Source organism: Rhinopithecus bieti, unplaced genomic scaffold (genome assembly GCF_001698545.2).
Source record: "Rhinopithecus bieti isolate Rb0 unplaced genomic scaffold, ASM169854v2 scaffold_28066, whole genome shotgun sequence".
NCBI classification, from domain to species: domain Eukaryota; kingdom Metazoa; phylum Chordata; class Mammalia; order Primates; family Cercopithecidae; genus Rhinopithecus; species Rhinopithecus bieti.
In genome coordinates this window covers 734,637-755,347 of record NW_016813021.1, presented here as the reverse complement: position 1 = coordinate 755,347, position 20,711 = coordinate 734,637, and the positions used below count along the sequence as shown (strand labels likewise).

Genomic DNA, 20,711 nt, shown 5'->3' with positions numbered 1-20,711 from the left:
CCTCTGCCTCCCAAAGTGCTGAGATTACAGGTGTGAGCGACTGTGTCTAGCTGTGAGCTATATTTCATAGTTGAGGCTGAAAGAGTTTGAGTCACAGCCCCTTGTTCGTGGCAGAGCCAGAAGCCAAGCTAGCCCAGGTCTGTCTGGCTCCAGAGCCCTTGGTCTTTCCATTATATCACAGCACCCTTCAAATGTGTGATATTACCTGACTTTTCTGATCCTCAGTTTTCCATCAGGCTGATATTGGCAAAATGTTATTCACTCTGCCAGAGGTTAGATGTTCTCTAGGAATGAAGATTTGGAGGGATCTCAATCTCCAAATCCATAGATTTCTCTGACTGGTGTGCTAGGCTCCTAAAGATGACAAGACACAGATAGCTCACTGGCCCACATCCACTTTTTAATTGCCAGGCAAGGATTTACTCCTGATCTTTAGCCAAGTCAGTATACAGCACTCTCTTAAGCCTTTAGCATGACTTCCTGAACTGAGTCAGTCCAGAGTACCTTGATTGGCAACCCCAATCCCTGTCCCACAACTTGCTTGGTCCTGAATGTGGCCATGTATTGGTAGACAAAGGAAGGGGCTGCTGACTCACACCGGTAATCCCAGCTCCTCGGGGGCCTGAAACAGGAGACTTGCTTGAACTCAGGAGGTGGAGGCTGCAGTGAGTCAAAGTCATGCCATTGCACTCCAGCCTGGGTGACAGAGCGAGACAAAGGGGCTCTGGAACAGAAACCAGCTACTTGGCGCTCTCCCCTGGGGGCATCCAGCAAAGGATGTTGAAGGTTGCTTAGTCCCGATCTCATCACACCCAAAAAGAGGTTGCTCCATGCTTAGTTCTATTTACAATCCTTTTACTTTTCCCACCAAAACACTACCAACAAGATGGTGGTATAACTGTGTGTCTCTGCAAAGCATGTACACACACACACACACACACACACACACACACACACACACACACACATGCATTATATTCTTAGCTGAGATGAGAGCAGCACCACCTTGGAGGAAGAATAAGGGGAATGGGATATGTTGACTCACCCTTACGGGTTAGATAATGTCACTAACACATCCTAAATCACCCCCTATGAATGAAATATAAATATGAAAAAATGCATTGTATTTATAAAAACAAAGCTGTAATGTGATTAGTTGCATGATTAGTAACTTTTTTTTTCTTTTTTTTTTCTTTTTCTTTTTTCTTTTTTGTTTTTTGAGATGGAGTCTTGCCCTGCCACCCAGGCTGGAGTGCAGTGGCGCAATCTCAGTTCATTGCAATCTCCACCTCCCGGGTTCAAGCAATTCTCCTGCCTCAGCCTCCCAAGTAGCTGGAATTACAGGCGCCGGCCACCACGCCTGGCTAATTGTTTTGTATTTTTAGTAGAGACAGGGTTTCTTTGTGTTGGCCAGACTGGTCTCGAACTCCAGACCTCAAGTGATCCACCTGCCTCAGCCTCCCAAAGTGCTGGGATTATAGGCGTGAGTCACCGTGCCCGGCCATGATTAGTAACTTTAATACTGCATCTTGTTTAGTACTTAATCTTTTAAAATCTTTGTTATATTAATTTTGCATTTTTGGCATAATCCAGAAAAAAGAAAAATAATTTCTGGGTGTTAGTTATTAATAAACATTTATTAAAGCCAAACAGATAATTGGGCAAAAGATTCTTACAGAGGAAAAAATTTGAGATCAAGGAGGAAGTTTGTCCTCGTGGAACCTCTTTCCTCTTTGCTATAAGCTTGTGTGGGAGTGATATATGTGTTAAGACTGTGTCTCTTGGCCAGGCGCAGTGGCTCATGTCTGGAATTCTAGCACTTTGGGAGGCCGAGGCAGGCAGATCACTTGAATCCAGGAATTTGAGATCAGCCTAGGCAACATGGCAAAACTCTGTCTCTACAAAAAAAAATACAAAAAAAGTAGCCAGGCATGGTGGTGCATGCTTTTGTAGTCCCAGCTACTCAGGAGGCTGAGGTGGGAGGATTGCTTGAACCTGGGAGGCGGAGGTTGCAGTGAGCGGAGATGGTACCACTGCACTCCAGCCTGTGAGAGAGAGTGAGACCCTGCCTCAGAAAAAAAAAAAAGAAAAGAAAAAAGAAAAGAATGTGTCTCTTGCTGTTGGAACCGCTTCTTTCCATCCCATTCAAAATTTTGGGGTATTCTAAAGAACTTCCTATATCCACAGTAAAAGCAAATGTTGTATGGAGGTGTAGGAATGTAAGAGTGAGAATTTGTTCTTAGGTGATAGATACCTTTCCTTCAGTGGTAGAGGAGGGAGTCCACAGAAGCTTGTGGTCATAGCGTGTAAATGTTGCCTTCTTTTCAGCAACTGGAGTGCAGTGGCGCAATCTCGGTTCACTGCAACCTCCGCCTCCCAGGTTCAAGTGATTCTCATGCCTCAGCCTCCCAAGTAGCTGAGATTACAGGTCCCCACCACCACACCCGGCTAATTTTCCTATTTTTAGTAGAGATGGGGTTTCGCCATGTTGGTCAGGCTGGTTTTGAACTCCTGATCTTAGGTGATCCGCCTGCCTCGACCTCCCAAAGTGCTGGGATTACAGGCATGAGCCACTGTGCCTGACCGTGCAACTGAATACTTCTTATAACGTTCAGAAACCACCAGATGAGAGAATGCTGTCTGTCCTTAATGTAAGCAGCCCTTGGAATTGTTTCTAGAGCTGTCATGAGCTGCCGATGGGAAGGTGACATGAGCCATCAGTGTCAGTCACAAATTCTCCGTTCAGCCTGATCTATGCCTCTAGAGAGAATTCCCAGGAAGGCAAGTTTTTGCCGTAACCTTGGGAATCCAGTATGTATGGACTAAACCAGGGTTCCCCATACCTCCCCCTCTTTTATGTACACTACAATCACCCTGTGATTGACCCACTCTGCTGAGCGGAGCGTACCAAGAGGGAGTCTAGATCTTAAACAGAGCTTTGATTGATTGGGGCTGAAAGGGGGCAGATTCTGTATGAGATCAGCAGGCACTATGAATTTCTCAATTTGAAACAAAAATGCTTTAATGCTACTTATTGTTGTTGTTTTATTGTGAGAAGTAGTCATTCTTCCATATGGTTGGCTTTCTTTCAAGGCCAATTGCACAGTCTGTTCTTTGGAGGCACCGCATAGCCCTATAGTATGCTTAAAATGCGTAAAGCTTAGAGGAAGACTAGTTCTCTGGAGAGAATCCTGTGTTTGTCCAAGTACTGGATCCCTGCCTCCTCCCACACAGTCACTCTGCAGCCAGTTGCATACTTGGCGGAGAGATTTATGGGGCTGAACATACAGCTGCAAGTTTTCTTTTCTTCTACTTTTTTTTTCTTCCAAGAACAGTGTCCTGCTCTCAGGGCTGTGTGCACTAGACGCAAACACATAACTTATTTACTACAGCAGTATCCAAAACCCCTAAGTAGTGTCCTTGCTGAATGTGAATGTTTTCATGAATATGAAACATTCTAAAGACGTAAGGAATTCCTAGATACAAGCCAATCTTGACTTGGTTTACATCTCTGTCTAATATTTTGGTGAAGGACCATCCAGGAGTCTAGCTACACTGTACAGCTGTTTCAGTTCTAAAACAGCTTGGTTAATGTGGATACCTTATGGTCAATATCAGAGATTCCTTAACAGAATCTGACTGCTCTGTTTCCTTTAAAAGTACGCTGATTGTTTATAGTGGCTTCTGGATTCTCTGTCCTTGGGAGGTTCTCTTAGATTGGGGCAAATTCCCTCTCATACCTGTGTTGGTTTTGTTTTATTTTAATTTTCCTTTTGATTTGAATGAATAACATCATCTCTTAACACCTATTGCCATCTCCAAGACAGAATCCCAATAGGCTTTTCTGGGTATGGACCCATGCAATGGTTTGTCCGCCTTTCAACAATTTGCATTCTCTTGGCCGTTTGGGGGAACAGGGATTGTGCATGAGGAAGGATGGAAGAGGAAAACCAATCTTTATTTAACATTCAGTGGTAATAAACACTGGGATTGTACTTAATTAGAGTTAATCCTCATAATAAACTTGATCCCCATTTTGCAGATGAGTAAATTATAACTCTGAGAATTTCTAACTTGCCCAAAGTCATACAACTAATAAATTGTAAAGGTGGGAGTTAAAGCAATTTTTTATTGAACTATATAGAAAATGTACAAATTATTTATACACATCTCCAGTTATTACAAAGGGAACTGCTAGGCCGGGCCTAGCTCACGCCTGTAATCCCAGCACTTTGGGAGGCCAAGGTGGGCGGATCACCTGAGGTCGGGAGTTCGAGACCAGCCTGGCCAATATGGTGAAACCCCATCTCTAAAAAAAAATACAAAAGTTAGCTGGGTGTAGTGGCAGGTGCCTGTAATCCCAGTTACCTGGGAGGCTGAGGCAGGAGAATCATTTGAACCAGGGAGGTGGAGGTTGCGGTGAGCCAAGATTGTGCCACTGCACTCCAGCCTGGGTGACAGAGCAAGACTCCATCTCAAAAAAACAAACAAAAAAACAAAAAAAAACCGAAAACAAGCAAACAAAAAAACCAAAGTGAACTGCTATTGTAACCACTACAAAGAAATTCTAAGACCATAGATTATTTGTATACTCTTGAACTTTACATAAATTAAGTATGCTATAGTTATAGTATTGAGTACATATTTAGGAGTATAATTACTGGTCATAGATTTTGTATACATATTATATATCTAAAGTGATCTTCTGCCTAGATGTCCTATGCTTTATTGAAAGTGGGACCAAACCATTAGGTCAAAATACTTGTTTATCTATTGGATTCTGTGAGTTTTGTTTCATGTAATTTAGGGCTTTCTTGTTGGGTGCATGTATGTTTTTAATTTTCATATCCTTCTCATGGATTGGACCTTTTATCATTATAAAAGTTCTCTTTTCTGCAGCTGCCTTCATCATAAGTCAAGTGTCTGTGTATGGGGTTTAGTTTCTGGATTTTCAATTCTGTTACATTTGTCTATCTGTCTACAACAATACTACACTGTCCTAAAATAATATAGCTTTATGATATATCTTTTAGCTTTTTTGTCTGTTTGTGGGCATGAGAGAGACTCTCATCTTACATTCTTTCATTTGCACTGTTCTGAACCTCAGTTAACATATCCAAAAAGAGCGTTTTCTTTACAAATTTAGTATAAACAAATGCCTGGTCTAGTTCTTGTAAACAGTAAACCAAAGCTGTTGGTTGTTGTTAATAGTAAATGAGTTTTTCAATCGCTAACAAGTAGAAGTTGTTTTTTTCACCTAAAATTTAAGAACTGAAATACACTTTTTTTGTTGTTTTTTTTTTGAGACAAGGCCTCACTGTGTTGCCCAGGCTGGAGTGCAGCGGTGTGATATCAGCTCACTGCAGCCTCTGCCTCACTGATTTAAGTGAGTCTTGTATCTCAGCCTCCTGAGTAGCTGGCTAATAGCTGGGATTACAGGCATGCACCACCATGCCTGGCTAACTTTTTTATTTTTAGTAGAAATAGGGCTTCACCATGTTGGCCAGGCTGGTCTCAAACTTCTGGTCTCAAGTGATCTGCCTGCCTCAGCCTCCCAAAGTGCTGAGATTACAGGTGTGAGCCACTGTACCGGGCCATGAACTGAAATATACTTTAAAGTTTCTAGTAAGTATAGTTTTTTTCTGCCCAATTTATCAGATGGAGAACGAACGCTTTGTGAAGTGAAGTTGCATGTTCACAGCAGCTCAGCTCATAAAATCCAGGGCTGAGACTAGAGCTTATCTCCAGTCTCCTGATCCAGTGTTTTCTTCATTATCCTACATTTAATTTTAGCCTTGGGGGAACCATCACTGAGGAGAGAAGAAGGAAGAGAATGAGAGTATTCCTGAAGATAAACTTTTTTTTTTTTTTTTTTTTTTGAGACGGGGTCTTACTCTGTCACCCAAGCTGGAGTGCAATGGCGCAATCTGGGCTCACTGGAACCTCCGCCTCCCGGGTTCAAGCCATTCTTCTGCCTCAGCCTCCTAAGTAGCTGCGACTACAGGCACATGCCACCATGCCTGGCTAATTTTTGTATTTTTAGTAGAGATGGGGTTTCACCATATTAGCCAGGCTGGTCTCGAACTTCTGACCTCGTGATCTGCCCGTCTCCGCCTCCCAAAGTGCTGGGATTACAGGCGTGAGCCACCGCGCCCAGCTGAAGATAAACTTCTTAAGGAATTCATTTTTGCTATGAAGGGTGCCCCCCCATTGAACATAGTAACATTCATGCTGTGTTGATCACCTCATACCGAATTTGTCACCCACCTACAGAAGACAGATGGTAAATTATTTAATCCTCTGCTGTCCTGTTTCTATTATGAAGCAAAGATTGCAATAACAACAAAGAAGGAATGTGAGTGGAATGGGTAATGTCAGTTAAAGGCAGAGATTAGGGGATGCCATCAGTCACTGTGATGAATGGTGTGTGGGGGGAGCTTGCTGGCTGAACCATTGTTACCATGGGTAATTACACACTTTATATTCATGTGTTATCCTTCCTCCTGGAATCTTTAAACTCTTCATCCAGGAGACTCTAATCTTCACCTTATTATTCCGTCCTAGTGTCACTCTAACAGAAGAACAGGGCTGCCAACAGGGAGAGGGAACTTTCTCCTTCTCCTCCAGGTTGTAATAAACATGGTTATTTGTTATTTGAACTCTGGCTGAAGAGAACACCCTATATGCCCCTGCCAGATATGGCCCAGGTGTAGAGATTAGTCCAGGTTATTGTTAAAAGAGTGAAAATGCCCCTGTCACATTCCCCATGATTTTCTTCCATCTATCAAGATGATGGCAATGGTGTTGGCAATGGTGGTGATAATGATGATTATTGAGTGAGCATTATTCCATTTTCGGGCATGATGGAAGGAAAAGTCAAATGCAGTGTTCTTAAGAAATTCAGCTGGGCCCAGTGGCTGACATCTATAATCCTAGCACTTTGGAAGGCTGAGGTAGGTGGATCACTTGAGGCCAGGATTTCGAGACCAGCCTGGGCAACATGGTGAAACCCATGTCTCTACTAAAATACAAAAAAATTAGCCAGATGTGGTGGTGCACACCTGTAGTCCCAGCTACTAGGGAGGCTGAGGAATGAGAATTGCTTGAACCCAGGAGGTGGAGGTTGCAGTGAGCTGAGATTGTGCCACTGCACTCCAGCCTGGGTGACAGAATGATATTTTGTCTCAAAAAAAAAAAAAAAAGGAAAAAAAAGAAATTCGCTATAGGCTGGCACAATGGCTCACACCTGTAATCCCAACACTTTGGGAAACCAAGGCAGGTGGATCACCTGAGCTCAGGAGTTCAAGAACAGCCTGGGCAACATGCCAAAACCCTGTCTCTATAAAACTTAGCTTGGCGTGATGGCACACACCTGTGGTCCCAGCTACTCAGGAGCCTAAGGTGGGAGGTTATAGCTTGAACCTGGGAGGCAGAGGTTTCAGTGAGCCGAGATCGCACCACTGCACTCCAACCTGTGTGACAAAGTGAGATCCTATCTCAAAAAAAAGAGAGAAACAAATAAATAAATAAATAAGAAGAGAAGAAAAGAAAAGAGGTGCTTAGACACCAGGCTGGGATGCTCATCTATGTGGTATCTGTGCCAATTTGGGGGAAGCTGATTATCCATTGCTAAGGGGGCAGAGTAGTGTAGGTCTTAAGTGTTCAAGTTTTGAGTCAGATCCTGGTTTCACCACTTACTAACTCTGTGAACTTGGGCCAATTACTTTACTTTCTGAGTCTACCCCCTCAATCGTGAGATGGAAATAAAATAGTAGGACCTGCGTTGGGAATTTTAATGCAATTACACATGTAAAAAGTTTTGGAAAATGGTTAGATGTTCTTATTAGCTATTATAGCATTGCCCATGCTGCCTGGCAAGTTGTGACCTAAGACGTCGTCTGGGGATATGAACTACTATGGTCTGAATGTTTACATCCCCTCCAAATTCATACGCTAAAATCCTAACTCTCAAAGTGATCAGGTATTAGAAGGCAGAGACTTTGGGAAAGGATGAGGTTGCTGGGTCAGAGCCCTCATGAGTGGAATTAGTGCCCTTATGAAAGTGGCTGGAAAGAGATTCCTTGCCCCTTCTACCATGTGAGGACATAGAAGGTGCCATCTACAAAGAGGCAGCCCTCACCAGACACCGGCCAGTGCCTTGATCTTGGACTTAACCAAGATCCAGAAAAGGGAGAAGTAACTATTTATTGTTTGTAAGCCACTCAGTTTATGGTATTTGATGTCTGTTGTAGCAGCCCAAACAGACGAAGACACGGATGGACCCAATGGCTAGGCTTCCTCAGGTGTAGGACAGAGAGGAGAAATAACGAATTATAAGAAGATAGTGCTTTATCTCAATGTGTATGATATTGCTTTCACAAACTGATACCAAGTTATGAAAATCAGATGTATGATTTGGAGTAAAGTTTAAAGAAATAGGAGCAATCAGAATAATAACTTTTCTTTCAAAAATCTAAATTTCAACAGCTTTCAAATATTTCTTAATCTATTCATGATTTTTGTTGCTCTGCTTCACTCTCAGTCTTTTCTTTTGATGTTTTGGCTGCCAAAAAGCCTGAGTTCTTATTCTCAGGAGGTCTGATTATTATCTCCGATAATGGTTCTAAACTTAGTCATTTTTTGTCTGTCATTATTATTAGTGTTGAAGTTTAAAAAATAGCAAAATTTGGCTCTAAAAATGAAACAGACTTCCATCAAGTAGTAATTTTATTGTTTTTTGTTTGTTTATTTTTTGTTTTTTGAGACAGAGTCTCGCTCTGTTGCCCAGGCTGGAGTGCAATGGTATAATCTCGCCTCACTACAGTCTCTGCCTCTCAGGTTCAAGCAATTCTTGTGCCTTATCCTCCCAAGTAGCTGGGACTACAGGCACACACCACCACACCTGGCTAATTTTTGTATTTTTAGTAGAGATGGGGTTTCCCCATGTTGGCCAGGCTGGTCTCGAACTCCTGACCCCAAGTGATCCGACTGCCTCGGCCTCCCAAAGTGCTGGAATTACAGGCAAGAGCCACCATGCCCAACCTTTAGGCAAGCAATAATTTTAATAACTAAAACATCAGCCTTCTTCTTGCATGAGGCAGTTGATGCTCATGGTCAAAGAAGTCTCTCTTATAATACTAACAGGTATGGGATGAGCATTTAAACTAACTTTTGGTAGAAAAAATCCTAGCAGATAATTATCGGCATTGTTTCTCAATGTAGTTCTGTACACACATCACCTGATATACTCAATGAAATTGCAAATCTTGGGACATACCTCCAGAGGGTCTGATTTGGTAGGTCTTGGGTGAGATCTGAGAATTCATACCTTAGAATGGGATCCCAAAGGTGACTCATATTTACACTACGGTTTGAGAGCCGCTTTTTTGTGTGTTTGGGTGTGCTTTTTCACTTGAGCAACTGAGCAGTGAAAATGGCTCAAATAATGTTAACCGAACGCATAGCTAGAACTTCTAACACGCAACTGGACTCCAAAAGTCTTCCTCATTAAGTGGTGCATTTCCTAATGTAAGTATTCCAGAGAGATGGGCTGGATAACTAGTAGGGATGTGTAGGAAAGAATTCCACTTTTTATGGGAGTTGGATCAGGATGATCTCTAGAACACAGATGAGTGCTCTACTTGATTAAGGTTTTAGTCATGGCTTGCTACTTAACATCTTGTTCTGCTTTCTGTATCATTTAACTGGGCAGCCTTTCCTACTCTACTAAGCAGATCTCAGCTCGCCCTGGTCATTTTCCACATCTATTTGTGTGTATCTTATCATTCTTTTCTGTCTGACTCCTTCTCTGTACTGTTAAATGTTTTATGTTATTTTCAGGGATAGTCAGAAGCAGCCTTTCCCTTCAATCCTTCGTTCTCCTTCAAGATCAGAAAGAAAAAAACAAGAAGGCATTGACATGAATGCAACAATTTCTGGGATGCAAATTTCTTGGTGAATACAGACTTCCATGGCAGTGAGAAGACAATTATGTAATCATAGGTGTAGTGTTTCTCCCCAAACTCACTCCCACTGTGGATGAAACAATCGAATCATTGTGATGGGACGCCAGCCTATAAGAACAAATGTGCAATTGAACAATCCCATGGGCACTCAATCTATCCAGAGGATTATTGTGCATCTGCCAGGACTGGCGCAGGGAGAGGAATTGGAGGCAAGATTATTTAGTGAGTTTGGCTTACTATCAGGAGGAAGGCTGAAGTTCAGCCTAGGTGTTTATCCCAACCTGATCACACCCTGAAATGTGCTGAGTCCTGCCTCCTGCTTCCTGTTAACTCTTACAAGGCTAAGTTTGGTTCTTATAACATTTTTTTTTTAATTCTTCAAACAGGGTCTCACTCTGTTGCCCAGGCTGGGGTGCAGTGGCACCATCTCAGCTCACTACAACCTCTGCCTCTTGGGTTCAAGCAATTCTTGGGTCTCAGCCTCCAGAGTAGCTGGGATTGCAGGCGTGCACCACCACGCCCAGCTGATTTTTGTATTTTTGCTAGAGATGGGGTTTCACCATGTTGGCCAGGCTGGTCTTGAACTCCTGACCTCAGGTGATCCACCCACCTCGGCCTCCCAAAGTGTTGGGATTACAGGCGTGAGCCACCACGCCCAGCGGTTCTTAGAACTGTCCTCCACTGCCCACTTGCTTGGAGACATTACTTACCAAAGCTTCATATTACTTGTGAAAATTTTGCTCTTCCTTTTCATTAGAGAATTTGCTCTTTATCCCTTCATTTGAAAGTGAAGGTACTACCTCCTTGTGGGAGATGAGTTACAGAGCAGTTATATGAGCTCGTGATTGATCCCGTTTCCAAGAACTAGGGAAATGCAATCCCATCTTTGAAAACAGATCCGATAAAGATAATTATAAGGGGGAAAAAAAGTATCACAACCTTACTTGAACTCTTGTTACCACCAGTGGGTGGCACCTAAGCCACCCCACCTCAAGTAGAAGGCCTCCTAAGGTGGCCCCCCTGCCATTCAGAGGTAGTCACGCGTTCTGTGTGTTTGTGCCTGTGTGCTTTTGAATACAGAGGAGAAATAATTTCCCTCAGGCTGAGTACTTCCTGTGGTTACTCATAATGTGTGTTGATTTTCAACACATAGTGTACCATAGATGTTAATTGAAAATTCATTATAACTGAATATGTTTCATAGTAATACCTACATTTCTAGATCGTTTTGTACATTTTTGCTAATAGGACATGGGAATTGCTGGAACCACAGCAGTTGTTCAGACCACTTAGGGAGAGATGACATCTTTCCTAACAGCCTAAATCTATTTGTATTTTATTTTTTATTTTTGAAACCGAGTTTCGCTCTTGTTGCCCAGGCTGTAGTGCAATGACACTATCTTGGCTCACTGCAACTTCTGCCTCCCAGGTTCCAGCCATTCTCCTGCCTCAGCCTCCCAAGCAGCTGGGATTACAGGCATGCACCACCATGCCTGGCTAATTTTTGCATTTTTAGTAAAGACAGGGTTTCACCATGTTAGGTCAAGCTGGTCTCGAACTTCTGACCTCAGATGATCCACCTATCTTGGCCTCCCAAAGTGCTGAGATTACAGGTGAGAGCCACTGTGCCCAGAGTATTTTTTATTTTTATTTTTAAAATTTATTTTATTTTATCGAGGCAGAGGGTCACTCTGTTGTTCAGGCTGGAGTACAGTGGTGCAATCTTGGCTCACTGCAAACTCTGCCTCCCAGGTTCCAAGTGATTCTCCTGCCTCAGCCTCCTGAGTAGCTGGGATTACAGGTGTCCACCACCATGCTTGGCTAATTTTTGTATTTTTAGTGGAGACTGGGTTTCACCATGTTGGCCAGGCTGGTCTAGAACTCTTTTTTTTTTTTTTTCTGTAGGTAATCGGGGAACAGGTGATGTTTGGTTACATAAGTAAGTTCTTTAGTGGTGATTTGTGAGATTTTGGTGCACCCAACACCCGTGGTCTCGAACCCGTGACCTCAAGTGATCGCCTGCCTCAGCCTTTCAAAATGCTGGGTTTACAGGCATGAGCCACCGTGACTGGCCCTAACAGCCTAAATCTAAAATTACTACCTTGAATATTAACATGATAAATATTTTGAAGGCATTGTTTTTTGCCTTATACAAGGAAAAAGTTTGAAATAAGTATCTAAGTTTACATATTATTCAGAGTTTTTTAGTGACACAAAAAGCAACCCAAAACCTTAATTGAATAAAAAGCTTCTTAAGAAGCTGAAAGAAGCTAAACATCAACACCGTAAGATACTTGAGTGGACCTAGGGACTGATTAACAGTTAAAGAGAAGAAACGTTTGTCATCCACTATTCTGTGCATGCCTGAGAACTTGCCTATACATATTGTACTTTATAAATATTGTACTTCATGCAGAGCTGTGGAGTGTGGAGGTCAGATTCCAGATGCAGCAGTTAGTCATGTGACCTTGAGCAAATAATTTAACCTCTCTGACATTTAGTTTGTTTATAAAGATTGCATTGGGGGCCAGGCATGGTAGCTCACGCCTGTAATCCCAGCACTTTAGGAGGCTGAGGTGGGTGGATCACCTGAGGTCAGGAGTTCAACACCAGCCTGGCCAACGTGGTGAAACCCTGTCTCTACTAAAAATACAAAAATTAGCTGGGCGTGGTGGTGTGTGCCTGTAATCCCAGCTACTTGGAAGACTGAGGCATGAGAATCATTTGAACCCAGGTGTAGGAGGTTGCAGTGAGCCAAAATCCTGTCACTGCATTCCTGCCTGGGAGACAGAGCAAGACTCTGTCTTAAAAAGAAAGAGTGCACTGGGGATGGTGGGTTGCCAATGACAGAAATCAGCTAACCTAACAAAAAAGAAAAAAAAAAAGAAATTGATTAGAAAGATCCAGAGAACCAGGCAGATCCAGAAAACCAAGCTTTTTTTTTTTTTTTTTTTTTTTTTGAGGTGGGATTTGCTCTTGTTGCAACCTCCACCTCCCAAGTTCAAGCGATTCTCCTGCCTCAGCTTCCTCCTCCTGGAGTATCTGGAGTTACAGGCATGCGCCACCATACCCAGCTAATTTTTTGTACTTAGTAGAGACGGGGTTTCACCATGTTGGTCAGGCTGGTCTTGAACTCCTGACCTCAGGTGATCCACCCCCTCAGCCTCCCAATGTGCTACAGTCATGAGCCACCATGCCTAACCTGGAGAACCAAGCTTGATAAAGGACAGGAACCAAGGCAGATTTGGGGACCCAAATACCAGAGCAAATGAACTTTCCTGTGTTATTCAGCTCCACAGTCAGTGGTCCAGGAGACAGAGTATGATTGGCCAAGCTTGGGGTCAGGTGACCCTGTGAATAGTGGGAGGGCAGGGCATGTTGGTTGACATTCCTATCCATACTACCCACAGCAGAGGAAAGGTGATACCTGAAAAGGATATCAAGTCAATTGTAGTGAAATGAAGCTGGATAACCAAAAACTAATAGATGTCACCATATGACCTTTAAGGACAGTTTTTATTAAGTGTGTAAAGTACTTGGATTGGCACTTGAGAAATAATAGATTTTTCAACATATGACCGAATCGATTGAGAGGTTGCCTGCTATTTTGAAAAGGATCCTGCCTGTGATACTCTGCCTCCTAAACTAAATTGTAAGCTTCATGAAGGCAAAGATGCTGGTATTTATTAGGTTGGTGCAAACGTAACTTGTAATTGCTTTTGCACCTACCTAATAAATCTTTATTTAAGTTCTCCACACACTCGTTGGTATAAGATGTTGTGGGTTTTTTCTCCAGAACACCTGTGACAGAGGGTCTTCACCTGATAATCTATACCCCTAGAGATGTGCTCAGGTGGCAGCACAAATAAGGAGGTTTGTGGGAAATGAGCAGTTCACGGTGCGCTTGCTCTGATCCCACTCTTGACTGACTGCTCTGGACAGCATGTGGGAATGCAAGGGAGTGAGACTGTCTTTACGCCTAGGGTAGCCTTAAAGCGGCCTTACTTCATGAAAGACTGCATTCGTCACAAACTTTGGCATTTGAGAAATGTGTGTGTACATGCACTTACACAACAAAACAAGAAATGACCTTTTCTGTTTTCTTTTTTTTTTTAATTTTTTTATTTTAGGCAGGATCTCACTTTGTCACTCAGGCTGGAATGCAGTGGCATGATCTTGGTTCACTGCAGCTTCAACCTCCTGGGTTCAAGCAATACTCTTGCCTCAGTCCCCCAAGTAGCTGGGACTACTGGCGGGTGCCACCACACCTGGCTAATTTTTTTATTTTTACTTTTTGTAGAAACAGAGTTTCGCCACATTGCCTAGGCTGGTCTCGAACTCCTGAGTTCGAGTGATCTGCCTGCCTTGGCCTCTCAAAGTGCTAGGATTGCAGACGTGAGCCACTGCGCGTGCCTGGCCTGTTTTTCTAAAATTAAATTCATTTGAAGTGACTATCACCAAGCTTCATGACAAGTTCAATGTCAGATCATTCTGGTGTCCTTTGCCTGTGTCCTTCCCACTTGAGATCATGTGCACCACACCCCACCCCAGCCCCCATCCCAGGGCTTATAGGCAGTCCAGTGAAATGAACCCTGACCAGTATTAGTGACTGGTGCCACTGGCCCTTGGCCAAACAGCCCTGCTGACTGCCCTTTTCCTACCCTTGAACACCTGGGTAAAGGTCCTGCGCAGAGGTTACCTGGTACTCATCCTCCCACACGTACAGCCTTGACGATCCTAGCTTCTGAGGCCTCTAAGAGCTCCTCAGTCAAGAGGTACACAGGACCCCATCTTGAACCAAACCAGCCTCTCCCTTCTGTCTACAAGGATCTACCCACTGTTAGCATCAGGACCCTCTTCCCTTCAATGTTTATTGTTTTGTTTTGTTTCATAATTTAACTAAGAGCTTTATGGAGATATAGTTCACATACCATGCAATTTTTCCATGTAAACTGTAGAATTCAGTAGTTTTTAATGTATTCACAGAGTTATGTCACTATTACAGCAATTTTAGAGCATTTTTATCACCCCTAAAAGAAACCCTGTACCCATTACCAACCACTTCCATGCCCCACCCCACCACCCCTGCTCCCAACCCTAAGAAATAAAAAATCTACTTGCTGTCTCTGTGGATTTGCCTATTCTGGACATTTCATATAAATGGGCTCTTACACTCTATGGTCTATTCTGATTGGCATCTTTTACTTAGCATAATGTTTTCAGGGCTCACCCATGTTGTAGCATGTTGTATGTTCCACTTTATGGCTGAATAATATTCCACTGTACGGATATACTGAATTATATTTCTCCTTTCATCTGTCTTTAAAAATTTTTTTAACATATATATGTTTTTAAAAGCATATATATAACTATATATTATATATTTTTATGCAAAGATTTTCTAAATTTTATTTTAATTTTTGAAATGAAGTTTCACTGTTGTTGCCCAGGCTGCAGTGCAATGGTGTGATCTTGGCTCACTACAACCTCCACTTCCCAGGTTCAAGCAATTCTCCTGCCTCAGCCTTCCAAGTAGCTGGGATTACAGGCACCCGCCACCATGCCCAGCTAATTTTTTTGTATTTTTAGTAGGGATGGGGTTTCACCATGTTGACCAGGCTGATCCACCTCAGGTGATCCACATGCCTCGGCCTCCCAAAGTGCTGGGATTACAGGCATGAGCTACCGCACCTGGCAGATTTTCTGAATTTTAAATGCTGGTCAATTAAAACAAACACAGTGTGCGACAGAGGACACAAAATTGTGGTTAAGACTAAATGCTAAAGCCAGGTGCGGTGACTGACACCTATAATCCCAGCACTTTGGGAGGCCAAGGTGGGAGGATCACCAGAGGTCAAGAGTTCAAGACCAGCCTGGCCAACATGGCAAAAGCCTGTCTCTACGAAAAACACAAAAAATTAGCTGGGCGTGGTGGCACACACCTGTAATCCCAGCTACTCGGGAGGCTGAGGTGGGAGGATGGCTCGTGCCTGGGAGATGGAGGAGATCGTGCCACAGCATTCCAGCCTGGGCAACAAAGTGAGACTCCATCTCAAAAAAAAAAAAAAAGAGTAAATGCTGAATGTGATCCCGGAGTGATGTGGAGACATGGCTAATCTCAGGGAGTCTGCAAAGGGTCAGCTGGAGGGGGCACTCACCTGGCAACTCCTGTCCTCTTATTTGACAGTGCAAAAAGGCTATTCATCTTTTTGGAGAAGGAAATCCCTGTATCTACGGAAAAGACAAGGGATTTGAAAGGCCCAAGTCTAGAGTCTAAAGCTCTGGATTGGGAAGGAGGTGAAATTCTCATTCTTTGGCTCATGAGTCTGCTGCAGCAGAAAAAAAACAAAGCCCAGGCTGATGCCTACATCAAATTACTGCTAAATTGTCTTGCAAATTACTGTGGCCTAGTTCAGGATAGATTGTGACCTGCTAGCGTGACCTTGATTATGACTGTGACCTCCACCATGGTTGAAAACTGCTGATTTTGTATAAGATGTGCCCTGAGGCCCGGGCGCGGCGGCTCAAGCCTGTAATCCCAGCACTTTGGGAGGTAGAGGCGGGCGGATCACTTGAGGTCAAGAGATCGAGACCATCCTGGCCAACACATTGAAACCCGTTGGTGAAACCCGTCTCTACTGAAAATACAAAAATTAACCAGGCGTGGTGGCGGGCACCTGTAATCCCAGCTACTCGGGAGACTGAGGAAGGAGAATCGCTTGATCCGAGGAAGTGGAGGTTGCAGTGAGCTGAGATTGCGCCACTGCACTCCAGCCTGGGCGACAGAGTGAGACTCTCTCAAAAAAAAAAAAAAAAAAAAAGATGTGCCCTGAATCCGTGTAGACAAACTTGTGGAACCAAGAAAAGAGAAACAGTAATAGTGTGATCTTATGTGGAGAAAACACCCTCGTCATGTAGGCTGGGGAGTGGAAAGTATCTAAGTTTATGACAGCAACAGCAAGTGTTTATTGGGTAAATAAGCAGTCTCTGTACTACTGCCCACTTTTCATTTTGTTTTGCCTGTGACCATGAAGGAAGTGGGTATTTTTTAAAAGGAAAGAAATTAATAGAACTCAGCATCGGTGTAGTGCTTGGTGTTTGCAACGAGGTTTCAAATGCATTATCTAGTCTGAGCCTGTGAGAATAGGCGTTTTTACCTGTTTTACAAATGAGGCATTTATATCATTGAGACATAGAAGAGGAGAAATTACTTGATTAAGGTATTCCACCAAAAGGACCTATAACTTAAATCTGTATCTTTGATTCTAAGCACCCCATCTTTTCCACAGTGACAGAGCTTTCCAATACTCTCTCCAGTACTCTCCAATTTTGTTGTATCTAAGTAAAAGTATAGATATTTTGAACTTAATACCATGTTTAAGTTTATATTGATATTCCCCACATAGAAAACAATAAAAGGAAATGATGGTTCCCAAGGTGTTTTGGTATTTTTTACATTCTTTGGTTGAGTCTCAACACCAATAATTTAGAATTGGGAGCAAGTGTGCCTGTGAATTACTGCAAGTAGAAACTCTATATATGTCATTAATTCTTACAACAGTCTTACAAGGTAGGTATTACTCTTATTATTATTATTAATTCCTATTTTAGGGTTGAGGGAAATAAAGCTCAGAAATTTAAATACCTAGCTAAAGCTAGTACGTTTCTGAGTTAGGATTTAAGCCCCATTTTGTAAAACACTAAGATGATTTTTATTATTATTATTATTATTATTATTGTTATGCTGCCTTCCAGAAAACGTGTAGCTCCTTGGAAATTATTGAATTGGAGTCGTCAGCTGGATACATTTGGATATTTTAAGAATGAAGTTACCTGCTTAGGACTACACACTGTCTTTATTAAAGCTTTGTGCAAAACCAGGTGCTACAGTAGATGCTCTTTCTTTGCATCTTTCCTTTAGGTCTGTCAGTTTGTCGTCTCTGTCAACGGGCTTAACGTCCTGCACGTAGACTACCGGACCGTGAGCAATCTGATTCTGACGGGCCCACGGACAATTGTCATGGAAGTCATGGAGGAGTTAGAGTGCTGAGCTCCTGGGCCTCCCAGCCCTCCAGCGGCCTGTGGGTGATGGAAGCCAGAATGACACAAAGCAATGCAATGACAAGATTTCCATGCAAATGGATGGTTTTGGACATACGAATCTTCTCCGCACATACATGTCTAAAGTTGAGTTTTATACACTGAATGTGGAAGAACCGGGTATCATATCTTTTTTAAAAAATGTCAGTGTAGAAAACATTTGGGAAACCGTTTTCCTACGTGATAGAACTGCCTTACTAGATTTCTATTTGTAGTTCTCATTCATTGTTTTTTTATCTTAGTTTGCAGAAAGGTGTTGAAATGCTTCTCTAGCCCGAACAGCGAACAGCGACATGCTAAAGTCCCCTTCCTCAGAGTCAATAGAGTAGTTGTTAAAGGTTTTAAATTGTACTTTCTCCAAAATTAGCATGCAACTATTTAATAGGGAATCTACATTTCACCAAGATTCAAATCAAAGCAACATTTAAAGGAATAAGACCTGGTCACTAGCATTTTCAAGGGGGTTCTAAAGCATTCAAGTGCTTACAAGCCATAAAAAATGACTTCTTAATTTCTGCCTTTAGTGTCAACTTTTAAGTTAATACAGGTTTCAATTGTGGCATTAGCAAAAAAAAAAAAAAGAAACAAAAAAAAAAACTTTGTGATGCTATGGGTGGGGGTAGTTTGGGAGAGACTACATAAAATTGTGTGCCCCTATTTTCTTTCTTATCCTAAATCATTTTGTTTTATAAATCAGCTATAGCATCTTTCTAGAATTAATCCTGAATATGTTGAATGTTAAAATAGAGAAGTTTGTATATACACATAATTAAAAATCAACCCTTCTGGCAAGATTTCACTTTGAAGGTGTCTGTTTTTAAAGGAAGTCTGAAACTTTGCTGATATGTGATAAAACTTGAGCTCTAAGTTGCCTCCTTAGCCTGAATTTTTACTAGCTTTCTAGGGTAAGATATTCTAAGGACATGACATGCTGCTTATTTGGGGGGATTATTTTTCACCAAAATGATCATCTTGTGTTGTAACTTTTCAGCTCACTTGTATATATGCATGTTTTCATTTTTGGTCTAGAAAATAGTGCATTTTGGGGCTTGGTGTGCAGAGGAAATTCCTCAAAGTGCCAAATTAGGGAGTCAGGGAATAGTAAATTCTTCATTCCAAATAATGGATCTGAATGATGAGGTTAAATTTTTATCATGCATTAACAAAATAAAATATGAGAATTGTACCACAGTCATTTTTTTCATTATGTTATCATAATGTATAGGTACTGGCGGAATGGACCTACCATGCTAAATATGTTATATATATGTATTTCTGGTAATCCAACTTTTCTGATTTGTAGCTTTAGTCGAGAATAGGATTTTGGAGTGACAGAGAATGTCTTAACAGTAATACTGTTGATATACATTTGAGAAATACTATCACCTCTGTGTGGGTGTGCGTTTGTACAGTATGGCAGACTCTGTGCATTTAATACATATGATATCCTTTAACTCTCATTACAACCTTGCAAGGTAGATATTAACATCCACATTTTTCAGATGTGGAAGCTAAGTCTGAGCAAGTTTTAAAATGGTCTCTAAATTCACACGGCTGCAGGAACTACTAAGTGAAATAGACTGACTGTAAACACAGTTTAACACTAAATCCCGTGTTACTCCCATCAACTTTTCCTCATTTAAGGACCTTATATTGAGGGTTTATTCTGAGCCAGGCTCTGTGCTAAGACTTTACGCCATTTGTCCTTATTGACCTATGAAGTCAATACGGTCATTATCTCCATTTTACAAATGAGGAAACTGACTTGTAAAGTGGTTAGTCATATGCCCAAGGCCACAAAACTAATAAAGTGGGAAACTTTACCACTGGCTTAAAAAAATTTTTTATAGCATCTTTAAAAGATGAGTCTTAAATGCTTTCTGTGCTCAGGTATTCATTAAGTGACAAAAGAAGAAGGAACACCTTTCGAGAAATGGTATCTCCTTTTGAGAAATGGTATCTTCTTCTTGCCTACTTTACCCATTATCTTGGACCCTGGCATAATAGAACTTCCCTTTACCCAACCCTAAGCACAGAGAAGCATCTCTCTGTATCTATTGCACACAAATCTCCTCTTGGCCGTGAGGAAGGAAGGAAAGAAGGGAGAGAGGATTTCATTCTTTGGTTCCCATCACCCTAGGTTCAAAAGCCAAAGGCCATGAGAGCTTTCCCTTAGCTACTCCTCCAGCCCACCCCTGACATCTTTACACAGCAATTAAAATGACTACCCTTACTTCCCTGGGGACCCTATCTCACTCCCTCCAGCCTTTGCACACATACTTTCTTCTTTGTGGAAAGAAGAATGTTCTGTCTTACTGTTTCCTGGAAAATTCTTTCTTCATGTAAATTCCCTTTAGAAACTGTCTCCTCTGAGAAGCCTTCACCGGCTCTCCAGTTCTAGGACTGATGCCTCTTCTCTAAATTTACATGGATCCTTAAGTCCTCCCTGTGCCCCACTAGAGCACTGATGACATTTACTTTGAAATTCCCCTGTTACATGTCTGTTTGCCTAAGTAGACTCTAAGCATCTGCAGAACAGGGGCTGTGTCTTAGTATCCAGGGTATTTTCTTCACCTAGCACAATTCCTGCCACAGAGTAGTGTGTCAGCTCTCCACTGTTGTCTAAAAACCCACCTCAAGGGTGGG

At 42.2% G+C, this 20,711-nt stretch overlaps 1 protein-coding gene across 1 annotated transcript in view; it reads left to right on the top strand.

Annotated features, from left to right (window-relative positions):
* DEPTOR (DEP domain containing MTOR interacting protein) overlaps positions 1–18,932 on the top strand; it is a 189,818-nt gene extending 170,886 nt beyond the window's left edge. The window contains exon 9 of the mRNA XM_017847589.1: positions 17,887–18,932. Within this exon, the coding sequence (XP_017703078.1) occupies positions 17,887–18,015 (129 nt within the window). The 3' untranslated portion in view covers positions 18,016–18,932. The remainder of the gene's footprint in view (positions 1–17,886) is intronic.
* Positions 18,933–20,711: the final 1,779 nt, after the last annotated feature.